Raw genomic sequence first — 19,912 nt, 5'->3', positions numbered from 1 at the left:
ACAACAATAGCCTTACGATGATCAAGGTGAAAGATAAAGTTGTTGCAGATGTATAGTTATTAACAGTGAAGACAAAATCCACAAAATTATACACTTCTAAGTAAACAATGGAAGATTTATCGAACCAAGCCTGTTGGTTTTAGAACATCTAGGTTCAATCAATTGTATGTTGAAAATTAACCTTATGATTGGAAAAGTTCAACTTTGTCATGCTAACAAGTCTACCCTCTAATCGAATTTGGAAATTTTGGTCAATCCAAAATGAAGTGTAGTTTATATTTCCTGGCCCTTTCTACCACACAGAAGATCAAAACCAAAAGGTTACGTTAGATAGTATTCACTCCCCTCCCCAGTGTTTTCTATTATTACACTTCAGACCAAAGGTAATGTGCTACTTAGCTAGAAGATGTCTAATACTTGAAAATAAAAAAAAGCTATGTTGATGATAAGAAGAGAACATGATAGATTGAAAGTATAATACAAATATTGCTATCGTATGATCTTGGTGCATTTGGTTCTCCAAAAAAGATATATTAGTCCCATAACAATGTATCTTATAACTGAAACTTGATTGCATGCTTTGCAAATCACTAATTCGTTAGTATGTTTTGATTAAGGTATACAGTTATCTGCACTTTACCATTTCATTATCAATGAATTTCAAACGGGGAAAGTCTCCTCTTTGATAAAGAAAGATTTTCAAGAATGAGAAATAGAACCTATATTCTCAAAAATAAAAAAATAAAAAATAAAAACACACACACACACAATTAGAAGATCCAGAGAGTATACAAAATGTTTTAGCATGGGCAAAAGACTTGAAATTGGAAAATATTGATATGGAGATTTTGACATAACTAAATGAGAAACATGAGGCAAAGACATGTTCGGATCTCAAAGTCTTCCAGATTTAAGATTCATAATCAAAGGAAAGATAAAATCACCAATGTTGGTCTCAACACAAACGAAAAGGTTGACGGTTGCATTAAACCTTGACAACTAGCATTAAAAGTGTCTATATCTATGAGCATTGATCATAATTTTATATGTTACAAGGATAGATTGTCACCTGCAAGCGATATGAGGAGCCTTCACTGCTCAGGAATAATTGATTTGGATATTACAATTGAATAGGCATAAGAGTTTAATAAAAAGGATAAGACCCAAGGACCTAATTCCTATTAGTTGGAACTAACACAGGTTGATAGACAATGATGGTTAAAGGGGAAAGTTAAATTATTTGATTTGCAACTGAGTTAATGTTAACAATTAAGGAAGATAAAGCCTACAAGGAAGGTAATCACAGCTTCATAATGATCAACGTAAAAGATAAACTTGTTGCGGATGTTTAATTAGTACCAGTTAAGGAAGACAAAGGATACAAGGTTATACACTGAAATAAAAATGGAAGATGCATCCAGCTGAGTTTGTTGGTTTCACATCATCACCAGTGCAATCAATTGTATGTTGAAAACTAACCTTGAGATTGGAAAAACAAACTGAACTTTGTCATACTACCAATTCTACCCTCTCTAATCTGATTTGAAAATTTGGGTCAATCCAAAATGAAGTTATAATTTATATTCCACAACACCATGAGGGTTAGATCAATAAAAAAATGGATTAAAACAAATACAATAGCTGTGTGAATAACGAAAATGCTAAACGAAGCTTTTATAGCCCTTAACGCTAAGATTCAGGAGAAACGCTAACTAATAAGAAAGCATAACAGAAAGAATTTGAGATTTACCAAGCTAACCATAACAAAAAATCATTCCGACACTTCTTGCAAAACCTCATACTAGTTAATATATGAATCAGGTTTGGGCCATAAAAAATACCAAATTTCATATACTGGCATTAAAAATAGATATGGTATAGTATCAGGATAAGCCAATCAACACTAAAACCTAACTTTCATCAAATAGAGCCATAAAACTATAACACAAACATAATTAAAGATAAACATACTGCAAGAAAAAAAATTACAGAGAAAAGCACAAACAATTTTACGGCATGTTAACCTGGATTAGATCAAAATTATTCTGAAGCACATGGAAACATATTGTACTGAGCTAAGTGAGCAAGCAAGAACAAGATAACAAAAAAGTGATACTCACTCGATTAAAGCCTGCTATCAAGGAGACAGGAACCCATCCCTGGTTATCCATGCTAGTTTTCAGAAAAAAGTCTTTGCATAAATTTTCAGTACTGCACAAACAACACAGGCATATGGAATGAACTACTAAAAGGAAACTTTTATTATGACTTATATGGCAAGTTTAAAGCCTTGAGAATAACACAATCACCTGAAATAGTACTCGATTTGTTTCAGTATCATAAGTTGCAAGTTATCCACCGGCCTGACTATTGTAGATGGTGCTTGATGACGGACGAAAGGGACATTTCTCAGTTTCTCAGGCGGTGGAGGTGGTGGGAAAAAATACATAGGAGCTTCTGAAAGAAAACCGCAAGGATCAAAATCTAGAAACTTATGTGATCCACTGGAAGTCATAATATTTGTCCACAAGTTTTACTTACCGGGGTAGCCCATGGGATCTACAAGAGGGCGAACCTGCACTGGCATGTGAAAAAAAGGTGCCATGGCAGGTTGAGGTGCCCGAATGAAATGCCTGAAGTAACCAGGCGGTGGAGGTAGTAGCACATTTGCATGTGGGGGTAAATTCCTTTCATAACGTCCCAATTTGTGGTCCTGTCGTTTCCCATAGCCTCCCTGGTGGGAAACCCGACCACCATTTTGTGTCCTCCTGATTCCATTATACCTACCGTAGTGATCAGTAGTGTTACGGTTCTGTGGTGCAAAGCTGCCGCCCAGATTCCTATCCCAGTTGTTTTTCCCCTTAGGGGGGTTCTTGAGAGAAGAGTCTGAAACTACATCTAAACAAATTTTAGTCCTCTGCTCCAAAGCAGCCAGTTGAGGTGGCTCAGGTGTAACAATGGCTGGCACACCAGTGCTACAGACATAATCACCCGTATTCACCGAGTTAAGTTTTGCATCGGGTTTCAGCAAGCTTGGGCTAGAACTAGGATCATGGAGGGGAAAATATGGTACTGGCTGAGATGCCGTCATAACAGAACCCTAAAACCACACGTAGACAAAGAAATCAACGAGCAGGAAACATCAAGATGACACATTTTACGTAATAGAATAAACTAACAACGAAATTTTCAAAAGACTTACTAAGGGCGCAGAGATCAATTGATCCTGGATCGGCTTGGTGGCGTCCGATAGCGAAGATTTGAAGATCCCTGTAGCGGACTGGGATAGAGCAGGCCAGGAACCGTCACTGATCACGCTTGCACCATTCCTCGCCCCATTCATCTGGACATTCCAGGCCGGCTTCTTTCCGGTCAAATTTGCACCGCAAGCGCGATCTTCGCCATCCTGCGGCGGCGGTGGAGCTGCGAACTGGCGGGAGGCCGGGGACGACGAGGAGTCAATGGGAGACATAACCGAGTCACTCAGGGTTGTGCCGCCTCTGCGAGAATCAGGGATCTCCAAGAATAGGAGAGCGGAAAATTTGAATCTACAAAGAATAAAAGATCTACAAGTCACAAAAATGGTCAAAATGAGGAAATTTCCAAAGATTTGGAATCTTGGACGAGAGACGAAGCGGCGGAAAGAACTCCGCCGCGTGCGCTCTTCCCTGCCCTTCTCCTCCCCTGGTTTAGGGCACGCCTGGAGAAAATTCGCACCCGACAGTATTTAAAGGTAACCTCTTTTTTGTTTTCGCCCTTATGCTATTTTCAATTTTTCGGGTTCTTATTTTAAAGCCCTAAGCATTTTATTTATTCTAATTTGACTCTTTAATATATATAATTTCCTCCTAATTCAATGAAAAATCTGATATCCCCTAGTATGGAAGTACTAGTCATATCTAATATTCTACTGAATATCTAATTAAATAATATATATATATATATATATATAATTTTTTTAAAAAAATATTAATTATTTTTTTTAATATTAGAAACAAGCTATAATTAAACTATTTTTAATTATATATATATATAATATGTTAATTTTAATATGTTTTAGTTGAATAACGACAAACATTAGTATAGAAGATATTTAATTTTATAATGGGTATAAGTATATGGATAGATAGTTAATTCTTAGTTGGGTATAAAAATAGAAGATATAAAATCTATCCTAAATTTGATCTATTATCATCTTAAGCAATACAACTATTTGAAACCTATTTTAATTTTACTGAGATTTTAAATCATAAACCTAAAGACTATCATATCAAAATATATTTTACCAATTTAATCAAAATATTTTAAACTTCATCTAAACAATTTTAAATCTATTAAGATCACTTGAAAAACAATTATAATAAATATTAAATAGTTACTGTAATTTGTAAAAGTTATTAATAATTTTTAGACGCTTATCTAATAACTTTTACATGTTCTAATGATGAGATGTCTTTTGATTTAGTTTTTTTAAAGAAATGCTCTTTATTTAATTAATTTGGGAAGTCGGACAAAATAGATTAACCCGACAAAGAAAAACAATCGATTTTCTATATAAAAAATATTAAACAAAATAACGATGGATTTGATTTTATAAAAAAATTCTACTATTTATCAGGATAAATTAAAAAATGTTCATGAAGAACAATCCAAGATTAATTAGAAATTTTAGAGAAAATATTTCTCTAAATATTTCTAAATCATAAATTTTATAAAAAGGATTAAGACATTTGATTGATGATATAAATAGATCATAAATATTTGAGAGAAATATTTATGATGAATGTTTGTAGACTAATATAATTAACTAAATCTAAGAGTATAAGATAATTGAGTTTATAAAAAACATAAATATATTTAAATAATAAAATGAATATGGACCTTTACTAACTATTTTTATGAACTTTAAAATAAATTATGTTGATATTTTTTTACTTTTCACATAAAAAATTCTATGACTTATTAATATGTTTTCCCATTTTTTATATAAAAAAATATGTATTATCATCAATTTTTTTATTCCCATATTTTAAGATTGAGAGCAAATTCTATAAATATTTTGGGTTAGTGATGTTAGAAGACAGCTTTCTATGGCATTTTGACTAATCAAATGTAGTATGTTAGTATAATATTTATTTTTATAAGTATATGGTAGTAAAAGTTGAAATTTATTATCCAAGCGGCCCCACGACCATATGTGAAGAGGTAAATCAGGAAGTTATAGTTGGCCAATGCGAAGGAAAGGTTTTTTCCTCGAATTTACTAAGATTCAAATCTTTGCTTATGATAATAACTTTATTCCGTACTAACCAACTCAACCTTAGCACTTAACACGGGGCCTTATAGCATGTGTGTCATGACTAGTCTTAATAAATAATACTTAAGTTAAGTTTACTTAGGTGACATTTAGTTCTCTCCTAGGAATCAGAATGAGAATGAGTATCATAGTATTATGAAATGATAACGGGTATAAGCTTGGGTATCATTCTTAAAAATAATATTTGATTAGTCAAATATTTTCAATCGGAATGAACCTAATTTTTTTTTTTATCCTTAGAGGAAAATAAGAGAAAAAACTAGATAGAAGAGAAAGTTGAACGTGAGAGAAACATATGATTAGAGAGAATAATGAGAGAGAAAGTATGATGGAACAAAATTAAGAGAGACAAAGTGCGATGAGAGAGAGCGTGATATGAGAGATTGAGAAGAGAAAAAGTTTGATGAGAGAGAAAGAGTGATGGGAAAAAAATGAAGAGAGAGAAAACGAGAGATTAAAGAGAGAAAGTGTGTTGGGGAAAAAATGAAGAGAGAGAAAGTGTGATGAGAGAAAATATGGAGAGAGAGAGTATGGTAAGAAAGATTGATGAGAGAGAACGTTTGATGAAAAATGAGGAGCGAATGAAGAGAGAGAAAATGATGCGAGAGAGAGTATGTGATGAGAGATAATATAGAGAGAAAATTGTAAAGAATATGTAAGTGTGATGATAGAATGAGGAGAGAAAAAGTATGATGAGAGAAAACAAAAAGAGAAAGTGAAGTGAAAGAAAAATTGAACAAATATATTAAGGTTATTTCCGTCAAAAACTTAATTCTCATTCTCATTCCATAAAAACCCAAGAGAGAAGGGTGAGTTTAATCCATATCTAAAATTCTAGATTTCATTTCAAAATTTTAATTTTATTCCCATCAACCAAACACAAAATTTAAAAATAAATTTATGTTGTCACTCCTAAATCTATCAATCAAACGTCACCTTCTACTATCTAAAGACTGTCGCCCTTTTAAATTAGTCGAACAGCTCGAATAACTGAATTATCAAAGAGATGATTTTATATGAATCAAGTGATTAAGTTAGACTCCTAAATACTGGTAAGTATTAGGCCAAATACTGATCTAATTCTCGGTTTTGCCGTTTTGATGACCGATTCGTTTGGACGGATTTTGAAAACTAGGCGTCGGCGTGACGGCGGTCGAGATCGGCGATGGCGATGGCGACGGCGGAGGGCTCGAGTTTGCCCGGAGATCTCTCGCAGAGGGCGGTGCGGTTGGCGAACGAAAGGGACGCTGCAGCAGCTTGGTGGTTGCGTCCTGCGCGAGTCAAGCTTGATGGGCCCTTTCTATCTCCGTCACAAACGCCAGATCTGACTAGATAACGAAGAAAAGTACGAGCTTTGATTTTAATCAACCATCTTCATGTCGGGTTATCTTGGATTGTTTTTTCTCGCAGGAAGGAGGAAAAAAGGAGCTGTGATTCGCGAGAAGTGTGGCGGATGACGGCTCTTCATCCTTTCCGCTGCACTTTTCGCCTTCCCTTTTCTTCTTACTCATCCTCTTCCTCGCTTGGCAGTAGGCGCTTGAGGTGCTCCGGCGACAACCAGGCTCCCGCTGCCCTCGATACTAACAAGGTATTCTACTTTATGCTCTAGTTCCAAGCAGCATGGCTTCCCTAACATTATTTCTCACGAAGTGAGTTCCTTCGCTTCTGCACTGCCAGTTGCTTTCTCGAATTTCTATTGATTCTTCTGCTCATCTTCGTGGAAGTAGTCCTATTGGCTATCCTTCCCGGTCTTCAATCTTCCGCATCTGGGTTCCCTTCTCCTATCAGACATGTTATAGTCTGTCCTTCCTCCTGCTCTTTCGCTTCAAGAAATCAAGATCCATCTAGAAATTTTGGCCTTTAAGCTTGGAAGTCGTCATCCAGCTATTTTTATTGTTTGTGAATTCTTGTACATTATTTTATTTTATTTAGTTGGCACTTGGTATCTAAATTGGGAAAATCCCTTTTAGTGCGCTGCAGCTAAGACTCGGACCATAGTGTTGGTTGCTACTCGGAAAATCTAATGATTACACTGTACAAAAATTTTGTACAAAGGTCTGAACCTTTCCTAGCTACTATGTGTTCTTTTAAATTAAACTTGGATCGCCTGTGGAACTTAACACGTTTGATCCAAAGTTTAATTTATTTGTTCTTTTAGGTTTAGACTTGGATCTCCTGCGGAACTTAACACGTTTGATCCAAATCACCTAGGTTATTAATTCCATTAAATATTAATTTCCAAAATTGACTTTCAGGACTGCATGGCGAGGCACATGACCTTCTTGGATATGGGAACAACCACCACCGCCTAGACAAAGCCTTTTAAGGAAAGCTAATATTTAATTTCCTTAAATAACTTTAGGTCAACCGAAAAGAACAATCAAATCACAAGGAAAAGAAAAACAAAAGAACACAACATCGAAAACAAATTCGAAATACTAGAATCGCATGCCTCTTGTATTTGGTATTTTTACATGAAGATAAAACTAGTATGATGCGGAATTCAAATACTAGTATACATTTTCTTTTGCAAACAAAAACCTCTAGGTCTTCTACAGTATTCCTCTTCTAATCCCGGACGTTGTGTGGACAACGATCTTCCGAGACGAGAACCACCAAGACACCTTCTTCTTCCTTCCTTCAAGTTTCGGCCAAGCATATCTTCTAAAGGATGAAGAACCTTTTTTCACCAACCAAGCTCCAAGGGATGCAAGCTTTCTCTCCTTCTTCCTCAAGCTAGATCCGGCCACCTCCTCCAAGCTCCAAGAGATAAAGGATTTCGGCCACACAAGAGGAAGAGAGAAAAGGAGAAGGGCCGGCCACACCAAGGAAGAAAAGAGGGAGAAAATAGAATAGAGTCGTTCACAATGAAGGCACCTCTACCCCCTCTTTTATAATCCTTGGTCTTGGCAAATAAGGAAATTTAAATAAAAACTTCCTTAATTCTTTTGTCATGAAAAGAAAAATTTATTTAATTAAAAATAATTTTCTCTTCTCCAATTTATTTGGCCGGTCACTCTTCTCCCCAAAACAAGGAGAGTTTTAATTAATTAAAACTTCGTAATTTGTCTCCAAAAATTTATAAAAAATTCTCCAATAATTTTAATCCATTCATGGTTAGTAAAAAGGAAATTTTATAAATTAAAATATTTCTTTTAAATATGTGGATAAAAAGAAAATTATCTCTAAAAATTAAAATCTCTTTTAATCTACAAATAAGGAAACATATCAAATCTTTTCTTAATCTTTTGTAGAAACTTATAAAAGAGAATATTTAATTTTTAAACTCTCTTTTAAATCATGAACATGGTTAAAAAGGAAAGTTTTCTTAAAATTTAAAATCCACCTTTTAATCAACAAATAAGGAAAGATTTCAAATTTTAAACTCTCTTTTAAACATGTAGATGATTTACAAATAAGGAAAGTTTTTACCAAAAATTAAAACCATCATTTTAATCTACAAATAAGGAAAGAGATTAATCTCTTCTCTTAATCTTTTGTAGAAAGCTATAAAAGAAAATTTTTAATTTTTAAACTCTCTTTTAAAAACATGATATCCACATAAGAAATAATTTTAATAAAAAATCCTTTTTAATATTCTAGTGGCCGGCCACCTAAGCTTGGGACCCAAGCTTTGGCCGGCCACCAACTTGGCTCATCCACTTGGTCTTGGCCGGCCCTAGCTTGGGTTCCAAGCTAGCTTGGCCAACCCCATTGGATGGGTAAGAAGGTGGGTATGTGGTGGGTATAAATCTCTATATACAAGAGGCTACGATAGGGACCGAGAGGAGGAATTGGTTTTAGTCTCCCGATGAAATTAAGCTTCGTGTGTTCGCCCCGAACACACAACTTAATTTCATCAATAATAATTCATTCCACTAAAGAAATATTATTGAACTACCGCACCAATCCCAAATTACATTTTGGGCTCCTTCTTATTATGAGTGTGTTAGTCTCCCTGTATTTAAGATGTCGAATGTCCACTAATTAAGTGAGTTACTGACAACTCATTTAATTAATATCTTAGTCCAAGAGTAGTACCACTCAACCTTATCGTCATATCGGACTTAACATGACAATCCTTATGAGCTCCTCTTGGGGACATTCTCAACCTAGATTACTAGGACACAGTTTCCTTCTATAATCAACAACATACACTATAAGTGATATCATTTCCCAACTTATCGGACTTATTGATTTATCGAACTAAATCTCACCCATTGATAAATTAAAGAAATAAATATCAAATATATGTGTTTGTTATTATATTAGGATTAAGAGCACACACTTCCATAATAACTGAGGTCTTTGTTCCTTTATAAAGTCAGTATAAAAGAAACGACTTCTAATGGTCCTACTCAATACACTCTAAGTGTACTAGTGTAATTATATAGTTAAGATAAACTAATACCTAATTACACTACGACCTTCCAATGGTTTGTTCCTTTCCATCTTGGTCGTGAGCTACTGTTTATAATTTATAAGGTACTGATAACATGATCTTCTGTGTGTGACACCACACACCATGTTATCTACAATATAAATTAATTGAACAACTACATTTATCATAAATGTAGACATTTAACCAATGTGATTCTTATTTCTAGATAAATATTTATACCAAAAGCTAGGCTTTTAGTATACATTCTAACACATAGATCTCTTGGTTATCTGTTGAAGAGTCTAACCATTGCACCATTGCCTCGGGGGCATGAATTCTGTACATAAGAAACTATGCTCCAGCATTATCTAGAGTTAATTTCATCGCACGCTACCTTCTATCTTCTTGGATCGGTCTGACATAGAACACAGAACACAAATCACTACTACAGATGAGCTAGGTAGAAGATAACTGGTCCATCATAGGAAGAGAAGTTATTTGATTGCCTTTTGGTTGCATTGCACTTAAAATGATCTGGAGTTTTGCTGATTCATTGTGTAGATGCTAAACTTAGAGCTACTTACATAGTAGGTGATTGCAGCATTAAATAGTGTTTTTTCCTGGAGTTTTGAGGGATTGTTTTGGACCCGAAGACAGTTTTGTTTGGAATGCTAGCATTGTGATAGTTAAATAAAAGGGCACAGATGATTCTACTTTAGCATTCTTCCTTCTACCATTCTTAGTTCTATTTTCACAAGGATTGGTTCTTGTTGGTGCCAATAAACACGGCTTCCTTTTGCCAGATTTTTTGGTATGCATACCAGTACGTGGATATGCTGATATAGTTTTGAGTGCCTCTGAACAGTTTATTTGAAATTGTGTAGATGACTCGAGTTCAATGATTCTAGGCATTGAAATTCACGACATGGTTGTCGTTTATTTCCTTATTTGAGATTGAAGGTCTAGAATTGTAATTGAACAAACCATCAAATCATATGATCTTGTGTACTAGAATATTGTCTGTATTTATACACGAGTTCATAGCTTTATATGAGAGAATTGATGAAATCTATTGGAATTTGGTCAAATTGAGTTTCGAAATCGATGAAATCAAGTTAAAATTTGGTCAAATTGTTATGTGTTTAAAAAACTTGACCAATTTAATCGTCCCCTTAATTCTTAGAGAACTCAAACATTATTCATAGTTCTATTAAATTAGGGGTGGCAATTTCTGATCCGACACGAAAATATGACCCGGACATGAAAAAAATAGATTAGGGTCAGGTCTTATTGGGTTCGGGTCGGATTCAGATCGACCTGAATGACACGATTAATAAACGGGTCGGGTTCGAGTCAACTCGAATGACACAATTAATAAACGGGTCGGGTTTGAGTCAACCTGAAATGACACGATTACAACCCGCGAACTCGTTTATAAATATTTTCAGGTCAGGCTTGAGTCAGATTTTGGTTGAGTTCGGGTTAAAATAGGCATATTTTTATAAGATGAATCTTTTCAGGTCGGGTTCGGGTTGAGTTCGGATTAAGATGAACATGTTTTATAAATGGGTCATTTCGGGTCAGGTCGGATTCAGGTTGGATTTGGGTTATGGGTCATTTCAGGTCAGGTTCAGGTCAAATATAGATAAACTGGTCGAGTTCGGGTTGAACAATTTGACTCGAAATATTAATTTGGTCAGGTTCGGGTTTCTATGTTCCAAACTGTCAACCTGCCAACCCGAATCTAACCCTAATTGCCACCCTTATTTTAAATTACTTATCCTTGCGAAACTTCAAGATTTACCAAGAGATAAAGGACCACTCATTGAAGCTCCTTGCCTTCACTCATTGGAACTTTATAACTCACACATCTTTCTCTCGTTCATTGTTGAGGTTATTGTGGATAAGAGAGGATGCACTGATATTTTTTCAATCAACAACGTTTCTAAAGTTGTCCTTTCCTTCAACTAAAAACTAATTCAAACATAGTTGGAGACCTAATTAAACCTATAACATTGAATATTTAATATTATAATTTTATTTTATTATTTACTAATTTATATTGATAAATATGACATTATTTGTATGTTAGATTCTTAATATTTTAGAACATATGTTGTAATCTCACATATGAACTAATTTCATTATATCTCTTATTTTTTATTTTCATGCTCATTCTGATTTCGCAAATCCTAGCAATCTGATGAAAATGGCAGATTCTTTTACTATTCTATCCTAATAACCTCGACAACTAGTAAAATTGGTTAGAAGAGAATAGAGATGAAACAGGGAAATTTTTCTGAGATAAAAATTGCTTGACATGTATGATTGATGGAAAGTTGCAGTCTTGGAAGAAACTGCATCTGGTGTTTTCCATGGCACAATATTTGTGAATATTATGTTTATAACTTTAGTCATAAGTTAAAGTAATTCTGCAAATAATACAATGTTGTTTCCTGATATGTGATAATTGCATGAGGCGGTTAATTTACTATGTTTTTGTCCTCCATTTCTTATTTTATTTTAGATCTGAAACGTTCTTATAAACCCATGTTATTTTATATATCCTGAATCTTCAGCTTGTGCTTATAAACCTATGTTTTTCTATATATTCTGAATCTTCAGCTTGTGTTGGAGGTCAAGGAAAAACTTCAAAGAGAGCATGCTAATCTCCCAATTGGAAAGAATGGTAGAGACGATGAAGAAATGCTCCTTTGGTTTTTGAAGGATCGAAGGTTTTCTGTTGAAGAGGCTGCCATGAAATTGTCTATGGCTATTGTAATCTTCAGTCACCTCTAATTCTTCTTTTAAACATTAATGTTCTCTGTATCTTTTATGACATGTTTAATTGGTATCTCTCCAGTGATGCATCTATATGGAGACCAGTACTTATACTATTTGTTAAAAGTTCATTTGCGATCATGTTCAAGAGCTTGTTAAAAGAGGACAATGCAGTTATGCAAGACATGCAATTGGACAATCAGACAGTATAACGAATATCTATAATATATATTCTAGGTTTTGCTTTACAAATGGGTCCTTAACAATGACGTGTATAGATTGTATTAAAATGAGCTTATATATGTATTGCAGCTTCCCATTTATGAACTCTTCACAACTTGTCTCCCAGGACAATCTTACCCATCTTCTCTTTGAGCTTGTCATTTACTTAGTCTGTACAATATACCCAGCTTATTTGCTTATCATTTAGAAAACATAAATGAGCTCTTGCATAATTTAGAACCTTGATGTTGTAAGTAGATTGATTCCTTTTATCCTTCAAATTCCTAACTTCTCAGTTTATAAACTATTAAGTTACATTTTAGAATGGTATGTGCTTGAGTAAAATATGTAGCACCTTTGCATGTTCTGATGTCAAAAAGAATAACAATTCACTTTAATCATGCTACGGTGAAGGTTTGTCTTTATTTGTTTAAAGGTCTTTATGGCTTAGAAATATATTGGATCCTCTTTACATCAAGTTGCCTTCTGTCCACAACATATATACTTGTGTAGCTATTTCATATCACTACAAGTTTTACTTAAGTTCTAAATTGTCTTTTATATGTTGAAGCTATTTCATGCTTTGACATGCATTGAAATTTTCTCTCTTGATCCAGAAATGGCGTGAGGATTTTGGTGTATCGAATTTGTGTCAGGAATCGGTTCAGGAGTTATATGCAACTGGCAAGGCTTATGTGCATGACTTCCCTGACAATAAGGGCAGACCCGTATTTGTGGTAGTTGCACGGAAACATTTTCCTGGGGTAGGTAATAGTGTAAACTATGATTTCTATTTTCTTTTTTTCAGGAACAACAAGCTGTATTCTCATTGTCATAAACTCATAATATTACGTTTGATGAACTACTTGTGCCCTTGTAGTTTTTTTGTTGATGCTATAATCTTTCTTTTTATTATACAAAATAATGGACCAGTTTTTAAGTTAAAATTGGGTGAATCTGACCTTTCATATCGCCTGAATTAAAATTAACAAATTTCCTTCTTTTTTTTTTTTACCATGCTGCTTGATTTTGCTTGTCTACTAGACTGTAAGAAGTGAGAGGATGAATTCCCTTACTGAATTATCTGGTTCTATGTTGAAATCATAGTGTTAAAGAAATTTTCTAGTTGTTGGTAGTCTGATTCTCTTCTATTGATGGCTTCCCTTTGTTAATCTGTTTCTTTTCTTTTGCAGAAGATTCTCAACTTCACTAAGAATGTACACAATGATAACTTTGTTATTGATTTTATTTTGAACTCTTGATGTGAATCAGTTACTATAACAGCTCTGTGGTGTTGGTTCCTTTCTTTCTATTAAGAGCTTCGTTTTCTGTTAGTATTATTTCTGATGCACCATATAATTTGTGAACAGAAACAGGAATTCATTGAGGATGAGAGACTCTGTGTCCATATGATTGAGAATGCATTGAGCAAACTTCCTCCTGGAGTTGAACAAATTCTGGGCATTATTGATCTAAGAGGCTTTCGAATAGAAAACACAGATATCAAATTTTTGAAGTTTCTGGTACTTTCTGCTAGCTACCAGTAGCACTTCTCCCATTGCAAGTTCTGAGCATTTGACTAATTGTTTTATTGGCACATTTAGGAGTACTACTTTCATTAAGAACGTATTTTTCTATGATTCAGAAAAACTGCAAAATCTACATGACTTTTGCACCACACTTTTGCTACTTTAAGTCCTTGTTTATTTGTGAAATACAAAATAGGACGAATAGAAGCTACAAAAAAGATGGAAGTATTGAGGATGGATGTGGTTAAATTTTTCCACCATAAAGGATATAAAATTATTTTGAAGTGTTTCTTTCTTTGTTTACTTGTGAGGAAGACCAAAAGGATGGAGATTCAATTCAGTTAAAACATGATGTAATTGTGGACTATGTGGTTATGGGTGGAGTGTCACCAGAGGATGCAAATTGGATCCATTATTTTTCCTCATTTCTTTGCATCTATGTAATCAAGATCTACATTAATAGAATCCTTATAAAGTTACAGTAAGGAGATGATTTTCTTTCTCGGAAGCTTGTTAGAAAGTCTTCAGAGCTTATGCATGAATTAAAGAATTTTGTTTCTTTTCGCTAAAAGACATATCACATATATACTTTAGATAAATCTTAAAGATTCTTGCATGTCAATTAGACAAGTGAAGTGTTTTCAACATTGTCAGCTCTACTCCACATTGGCATCCATACCTGCAATGGCAATTGATGAGAAGCTATTGTCAGGAATTTTGCTTCGACAATATTGCAAGGCAAATTGTTAATAAGTTAATTCACTCATTTTCTTGTTCTTAGTTATGACAACACCAATATGATTTTTCTTAAACATATTGAACTTTTTCCATTAGCAAACTATTAATGATAGCTACAGTTGTTGCAGCCATCAACTTAGTCTACACATGCTTTCTTGCATTATCCAGCTCGCAGATGGAGAATTGTCTAAAGATTGAAAATTTTCCAAATTGTTTACGAAAGCTAAGAACTTTGTCTTGGTTATAACATATGCAACAAGATCGATGTTTTCACTCGTTATCTTTTTCGACAGATTGATGTGTTCTATTATTACTATCCGAAAAGGCTAGGGCAGGTTCTCTTCGTTAATGCTCCTTTGGTGTTTCGACCTGTTTGGCAGCTTATGAAACCTTTATTGAAGTCATATGCCTCATTGGTGAGTAATCATTCACTACAATATATTTTGATTTTAAAGTTGAATCTTTTTGAGCTGGTGTTCCGAAAAGCAATAAGGACACTATTTCCTGTTCTTCTTCTACGCATTGTTTTACATGTATATCCTTGTTTAACTTCTGCAAGGCTCGGTTCTGCGACATGGAGACAGTCAGAAAGGAGTACTTCACAGAATCAACAGTTCCACCAGACTTCCTTGATTGAATTATGATGAAAGGTTGAGTTCTATTGCATTCCAAAGACCCGGGAAATTTTTGGTTGACACCTTCCAACCTCGAAACCTTCAGCTGTTTCTTTGAATCTGTCACGATTCTTGATTATCGTCAAGTCATATTTGTGCTATTTGAGATCAGACTATTCAAATCATTATGTCCTTTTATTTCCATGAAGTACGACTTAATGCGGTTCATGCGGTCCACAAGGTAAAGTATTATCCATGTTGAAAACAAGATCAATTCCCAATTCAAATTGAAAATTAGGAGAATATCCGAATTATTATTGAACTCATCTATTGAACTAGATTGTCGAAATGTTTTTCAGAGTTTTTAATCCATCATGGTTTCAAGGTAGTCTCTGCCTAGTTTATCAGTTGCTAGATCTCCTTCTCATTTCAAGGTCAAAGTACTTTCACTTTTGTGCGAATAGATCATACGCGTATCGGGCATGACTCGAAGCCAGACACATCTCGCGGTAATTGAATTTCTTTTCTGGCGGTTAGGGTCTTTGTTTCGAAGTTGAATGTTGCGAGTTGGGTCGTTGTGATGTTGTTGTTCTGTAGTTGCATCAAAGAAAAAAACAAAAGATAAATTCAGTTAGCTTAGTCCTAGGATATTCAATCTGGTGTTATGAAAATTTTCTATCGATCTCATGAAATTTTTCCATCTACTATTAAAATAAATTTGGAAGCGTGTAGCGGATAATACAAAGTCAAATATCTTTTAATTACACGATCTATTTTAAGATACAATTTTTACAAATAAATTATAGTTGAGGATTGAATTATAAATATTTGGATAACAATTTAAAATATTTTATCATGGAATTATAGTCCCAGGATGGATCAAACAACTGATTGAGTTGGAGTATCCGAAGAAATTTATGAATGACCAATTCAATCGATGAATATTGGAGCAAATGTTAAGAGTACAAAATGCAAAATAAGTGGAAAATTTAGATTGATTGTACTTAAAGCATTCCTAATAATACCAAATATTTTTTTAAATATATGTAATCTCCACAAATATTTATAAATATCTATCAAATATATCACTTAAATATCTCAAATTTCACAATCAAATATCTCATCAATAAAATATTTATGGTACAATGATCATTTTATTAATTTACATCTAATTATATATTTAAATAAAATTAATTATATTTTTCTAATTCTTCAATTTAATATGTTTCGTCGGTCATTTATCGATAAATATTTTTATTTAATATTTATCTATATATTTTTAATAATTATTTAATATAAGTATTTTAATATTATTTTTTATTTAAATATAAATATTACAATATAGAAGTACAAATTTAAAAAAAAATAATACGATTTATGAAGACAAATATTTCACGAATTCAAAATTAAAATAACTAAATATTTCATAGATAAATTAATTAGACAGACATATTTTTTCAAATATGTTGAGTCAAATCATGATGAAACTGATGATGCATCTAAATATCACATAATTCCGAATTTCTTCGAATGTATTCAATAAATTCAGTAGTTGAACCATGGTTAGTTGTGATAATATCATATTCTCTGCGATCCTAAATCTGGTATGAATTCAATCACTCTAAGTTGATTATATATTATCATTATAAATAACATTTCATCGGGATATGATATTGTATAACTTGTCTTTGAGAATATTTTTTATATTCAAGAATATTTTAATAAATGGTGAGTTTAATGCGAAAAATAGATATTTTTTACCTATATATATATATGAAAAAAAAATGAAATTGCCTGTTCCAAAAATGAACGTTGACCACCTTCATTTTTCCAATGTTCATTGTATTTTCCTAATTGATTTTTTTTTAAAAAAGCTGATTTTTTTTTAAATAACAAAAATACGGCAGCGTTCATTTTTTATTTTTTTCCCAAATAATTATTTAAAAAACAAAAATAAAAAAAATAAAAAAAATCATTGCCCACTTTATAGTGGGCGATTGCATACCACTAAAAATGAAAATTTTGAATATAAAATGTAATTTTGCAAGAGAGAGAATATTGAATATAAATTTATGTCCGGTGACTTTTAATATCTTTTAAATATCCTATTATATTAAAGATTAATTACGAGGAGAGATGTTTTGAGAAATATTTTTCTCTAAATATTTTCATTAGGATACTCAAGGCAACTCCAATCCACAAGATTACAAAAGGAGTTTGTTTGGATTAACTTAGTATTAACACTATAAATTCCAACTCGATTAATTAAAATAAGACACGTAATTTCATATATTTACCTGGACAATGCTAAATAGTCAAGAAATTTTTTACATTTTTTTTTTATTGACATATATTAATTAAGATTATATGTAATAATAAAAAATTTATATTTAGATTTTGACTGACAAGATTCTAACCATTTATCCTATTTATATTATTCATATATATTTAACAGTTTTAACATTGATTTTTTATTTTTATTTAAAAATGCCTATATTTTTTATAATTTCAGAAGATCTATAATATATTAAAAATATATAATACAATGTATATTTTATTTATAAATTTTACATTTTAATTAATTATTGATACAAAATAAAAAAAGACATAAACTTAGATAAGTCTAATAAAAAATTTACTAAATAAATTTGACAAGAATAAATAAATTTAAAATCAATTTTGAGGACCAGGTCAGGGGAGCGGGAAAGCAGCTTTCCAATTGGCTGTTTAAAATATTGCGAAGCCAGAGCGGTGCAGCGAATCCGGATAAACAGGAGATGGGGAAAAGCACAAGCGGATAGCCAATGAGCAACGATCCCACGGATCGCTGACGTGTCGAACTACAAAATCTTCGGCTGCAACCCCTTCTCTTCGCGCCTCCCGATCTCGAGCCGTCGGATTCCAATTTTTGCCTCTTCTTCCACGCCTCCTCTTCTTATCCCCTTCGCTTCCGCCCTCGCCTCCCATCAATCGGCTCTTCTCCTTCTCTCCAACGTCGCAGAAGCCTAATCTCGAGGTAAGATTTTGTTTTGTGTTTTCATGATCTGTGTAGTTTTGTAGTTTTTTTTCCTGGGCAGATCCGATTGTTTTTGCTGCAGATCTCGCCATGAAGAGGGGTAAATCCAAGACCGACGCTCCCAAGAAGGCTGATACCAAGTAAGAACTGATTTTATTTTTTATTTTTTCATTTTATGTGTGTTTTTAATAGATCGATCGGTGTTGGAAAGGTTGGATTTTGGGTTATGTAACACTATTTTTTTTTGCCCTGAAGGCTTTCGGTGAAAAAGGGATCTGAAAGGGTGGCTAAAAAGCCGAGGAAGTCGAAGGCCGACAAGGATCCTAACAAACCTAAGAGGCCCCAGAGTGCCTTCTTCGTTTTCATGTAAGATTTTTTTTCTCGTATGATCGGTTTGTTTTGCTATTCTTTGCGCGTAGTTATTTACACGTTGATCGGTTTGACAGGGAGGAATTCCGGAAGATATTCAAGGAAAAGAACCCTAATAACAAATCGGTCGCAGCGGTTAGATTCTTTTCCTCTCACACAGATTCTTCTGCTCTAAAGTATTACCTTTTTCGTTTTTCTCCACCGTATAAACGCATCAATCTCATCCAAATAGGTTGGGAAAGCTGGAGGAGATAAGTGGAAATCCTTGTCGGAAGAAGTAATTTATCGCTACGCTTCCTTTACCAGTTCGATCGAATGCCCTTTTACAAACTGTCTTTGCAGGAGAAAGCCCCATATGTAGCCAAGGCAGCAAAGCTCAAAGCCGATTACACCAAAACTATGGCTGCCTACAATAAGGGTCAGGTATTGATCGAAAGTCGCCATTTTTCGTTTAAAAGTTCCATTATCGAATCATTTAATTCTTTGCCTTTGATTGGTTCATAGGCCGGAGGAGGAAGTCGTTCTGCTGCTGCTGCTGCAGCGGCAGAAGATGACGAGGAGTCCGACAAGTCCAAATCTGAGGTGAATGATGATGAGGACGATGAGGACGATGAAGAAGATGAGGTCAGAAACGTACTAAGTTATCACACAAAGAAAAATTGTATTTTGCATAATAATTTTGTTACTAATTCTTGTTAAACAATGATGAACAGGATGAGGATGATGATGAATGAGGGAGTTGCAGCAAAAGCTCTTGAATCTCGGTATCTCTATTTCTTTTTCTGTTTTCTCCCTACTTTGTTGGAGTTTCTATTTGGTGACCAGAAGAAACTATCTTTCTCTTTTCTAATGGGAAAGGCCATGTCACGGCTTTTCTCAACTAACATAATGTACTTAACTTTTGTCTAATTTGATCTAATGTAGTGCCAACTTGATCTTTGCTCT

The 19,912-nt window shown here is 33.7% G+C and overlaps 3 protein-coding genes across 5 annotated transcripts; 2 read left to right on the top strand and 1 right to left on the bottom strand.

Moving 5' to 3' along the window:
• Positions 1–2,051: 2,051 nt before the first annotated feature.
• Positions 2,052–3,721, bottom strand: LOC121976762 (la-related protein 1C-like). The gene is made up of 4 exons (XM_042529081.1): positions 3,203–3,721; positions 2,542–3,100; positions 2,310–2,457; positions 2,052–2,211 (listed from the first exon to the last, which is right to left on the bottom strand). Exons 1-4 carry the CDS (start codon positions 3,470–3,472, stop codon positions 2,076–2,078), a joined length of 1,113 nt encoding a protein of 370 aa, XP_042385015.1. The 5' UTR covers positions 3,473–3,721; the 3' UTR covers positions 2,052–2,075.
• A 2,533-nt stretch (positions 3,722–6,254) lies between these two features.
• On the top strand, positions 6,255–15,808 carry LOC121976760 (phosphatidylinositol transfer protein CSR1-like). Of its 3 annotated transcripts, XM_042529079.1 has the most exons (8): positions 6,255–6,369; positions 6,453–6,662; positions 6,728–6,905; positions 12,324–12,476; positions 13,319–13,465; positions 14,072–14,224; positions 15,262–15,384; positions 15,528–15,808. In XM_042529079.1, the coding sequence occupies exons 3-8, from the start codon at positions 6,771–6,773 to the stop codon at positions 15,603–15,605; spliced, it is 789 nt and encodes a 262-aa protein (XP_042385013.1). In that variant the 5' UTR covers positions 6,255–6,369; positions 6,453–6,662; positions 6,728–6,770; the 3' UTR covers positions 15,606–15,808. The 3 variants fall into 3 exon arrangements, with proteins under 3 accessions (XP_042385013.1, XP_042385012.1, XP_042385014.1); XM_042529078.1 differs by lacking the exon at positions 6,255–6,369 and having other exon boundaries at positions 6,378–6,662; XM_042529080.1 differs by lacking the exons at positions 6,255–6,369; positions 15,262–15,384; positions 15,528–15,808 and adding an exon at positions 14,885–15,069 and having other exon boundaries at positions 6,378–6,662.
• A 2,633-nt stretch (positions 15,809–18,441) lies between these two features.
• On the top strand, positions 18,442–19,912 carry LOC121976759 (DNA-binding protein MNB1B-like). The gene is made up of 8 exons (XM_042529077.1): positions 18,442–18,598; positions 18,681–18,738; positions 18,854–18,964; positions 19,045–19,102; positions 19,200–19,244; positions 19,310–19,390; positions 19,472–19,591; positions 19,681–19,912. The coding sequence occupies exons 2-8, from the start codon at positions 18,689–18,691 to the stop codon at positions 19,699–19,701; spliced, it is 486 nt and encodes a 161-aa protein (XP_042385011.1). The 5' UTR covers positions 18,442–18,598; positions 18,681–18,688; the 3' UTR covers positions 19,702–19,912.

The sequence above is a fragment of the Zingiber officinale genome, chromosome 4B (assembly GCF_018446385.1).
Source record: "Zingiber officinale cultivar Zhangliang chromosome 4B, Zo_v1.1, whole genome shotgun sequence".
Taxonomy (NCBI): domain Eukaryota; kingdom Viridiplantae; phylum Streptophyta; class Magnoliopsida; order Zingiberales; family Zingiberaceae; genus Zingiber; species Zingiber officinale.
The sequence above is the reverse complement of the archived record's forward strand: the minus strand, read 5'-3'. Positions and strand labels throughout refer to the sequence as shown.

Coding starts and splice junctions, on each gene's coding strand:
- LOC121976762 (XM_042529081.1), bottom strand. CDS start 3,472: ATGTCTCCCATTGACTCCTCGTCGTCCCCGGCCTCCCGCCAGTTCGCA. Junction 3,101..3,202: donor AATTGATCTCTGCGCCCTTA/GTAAGTCTTTTG, acceptor GTGTGGTTTTAG/GGTTCTGTTATGACGGCATC. Junction 2,212..2,309: donor CAAATCGAGTACTATTTCAG/GTGATTGTGTTA, acceptor TTGTTTGTGCAG/TACTGAAAATTTATGCAAAG.
- LOC121976760 (XM_042529079.1), top strand. CDS start 6,771: ATGACGGCTCTTCATCCTTTCCGCTGCACTTTTCGCCTTCCCTTTTCT. Junction 12,477..13,318: donor TGAAATTGTCTATGGCTATT/GTAATCTTCAGT, acceptor CTCTTGATCCAG/AAATGGCGTGAGGATTTTGG. Junction 14,225..15,261: donor TCAAATTTTTGAAGTTTCTG/GTACTTTCTGCT, acceptor CTTTTTCGACAG/ATTGATGTGTTCTATTATTA.
- LOC121976759 (XM_042529077.1), top strand. CDS start 18,689: ATGAAGAGGGGTAAATCCAAGACCGACGCTCCCAAGAAGGCTGATACC. Junction 18,739..18,853: donor CCCAAGAAGGCTGATACCAA/GTAAGAACTGAT, acceptor TTTGCCCTGAAG/GCTTTCGGTGAAAAAGGGAT. Junction 19,391..19,471: donor CTGCCTACAATAAGGGTCAG/GTATTGATCGAA, acceptor ATTGGTTCATAG/GCCGGAGGAGGAAGTCGTTC.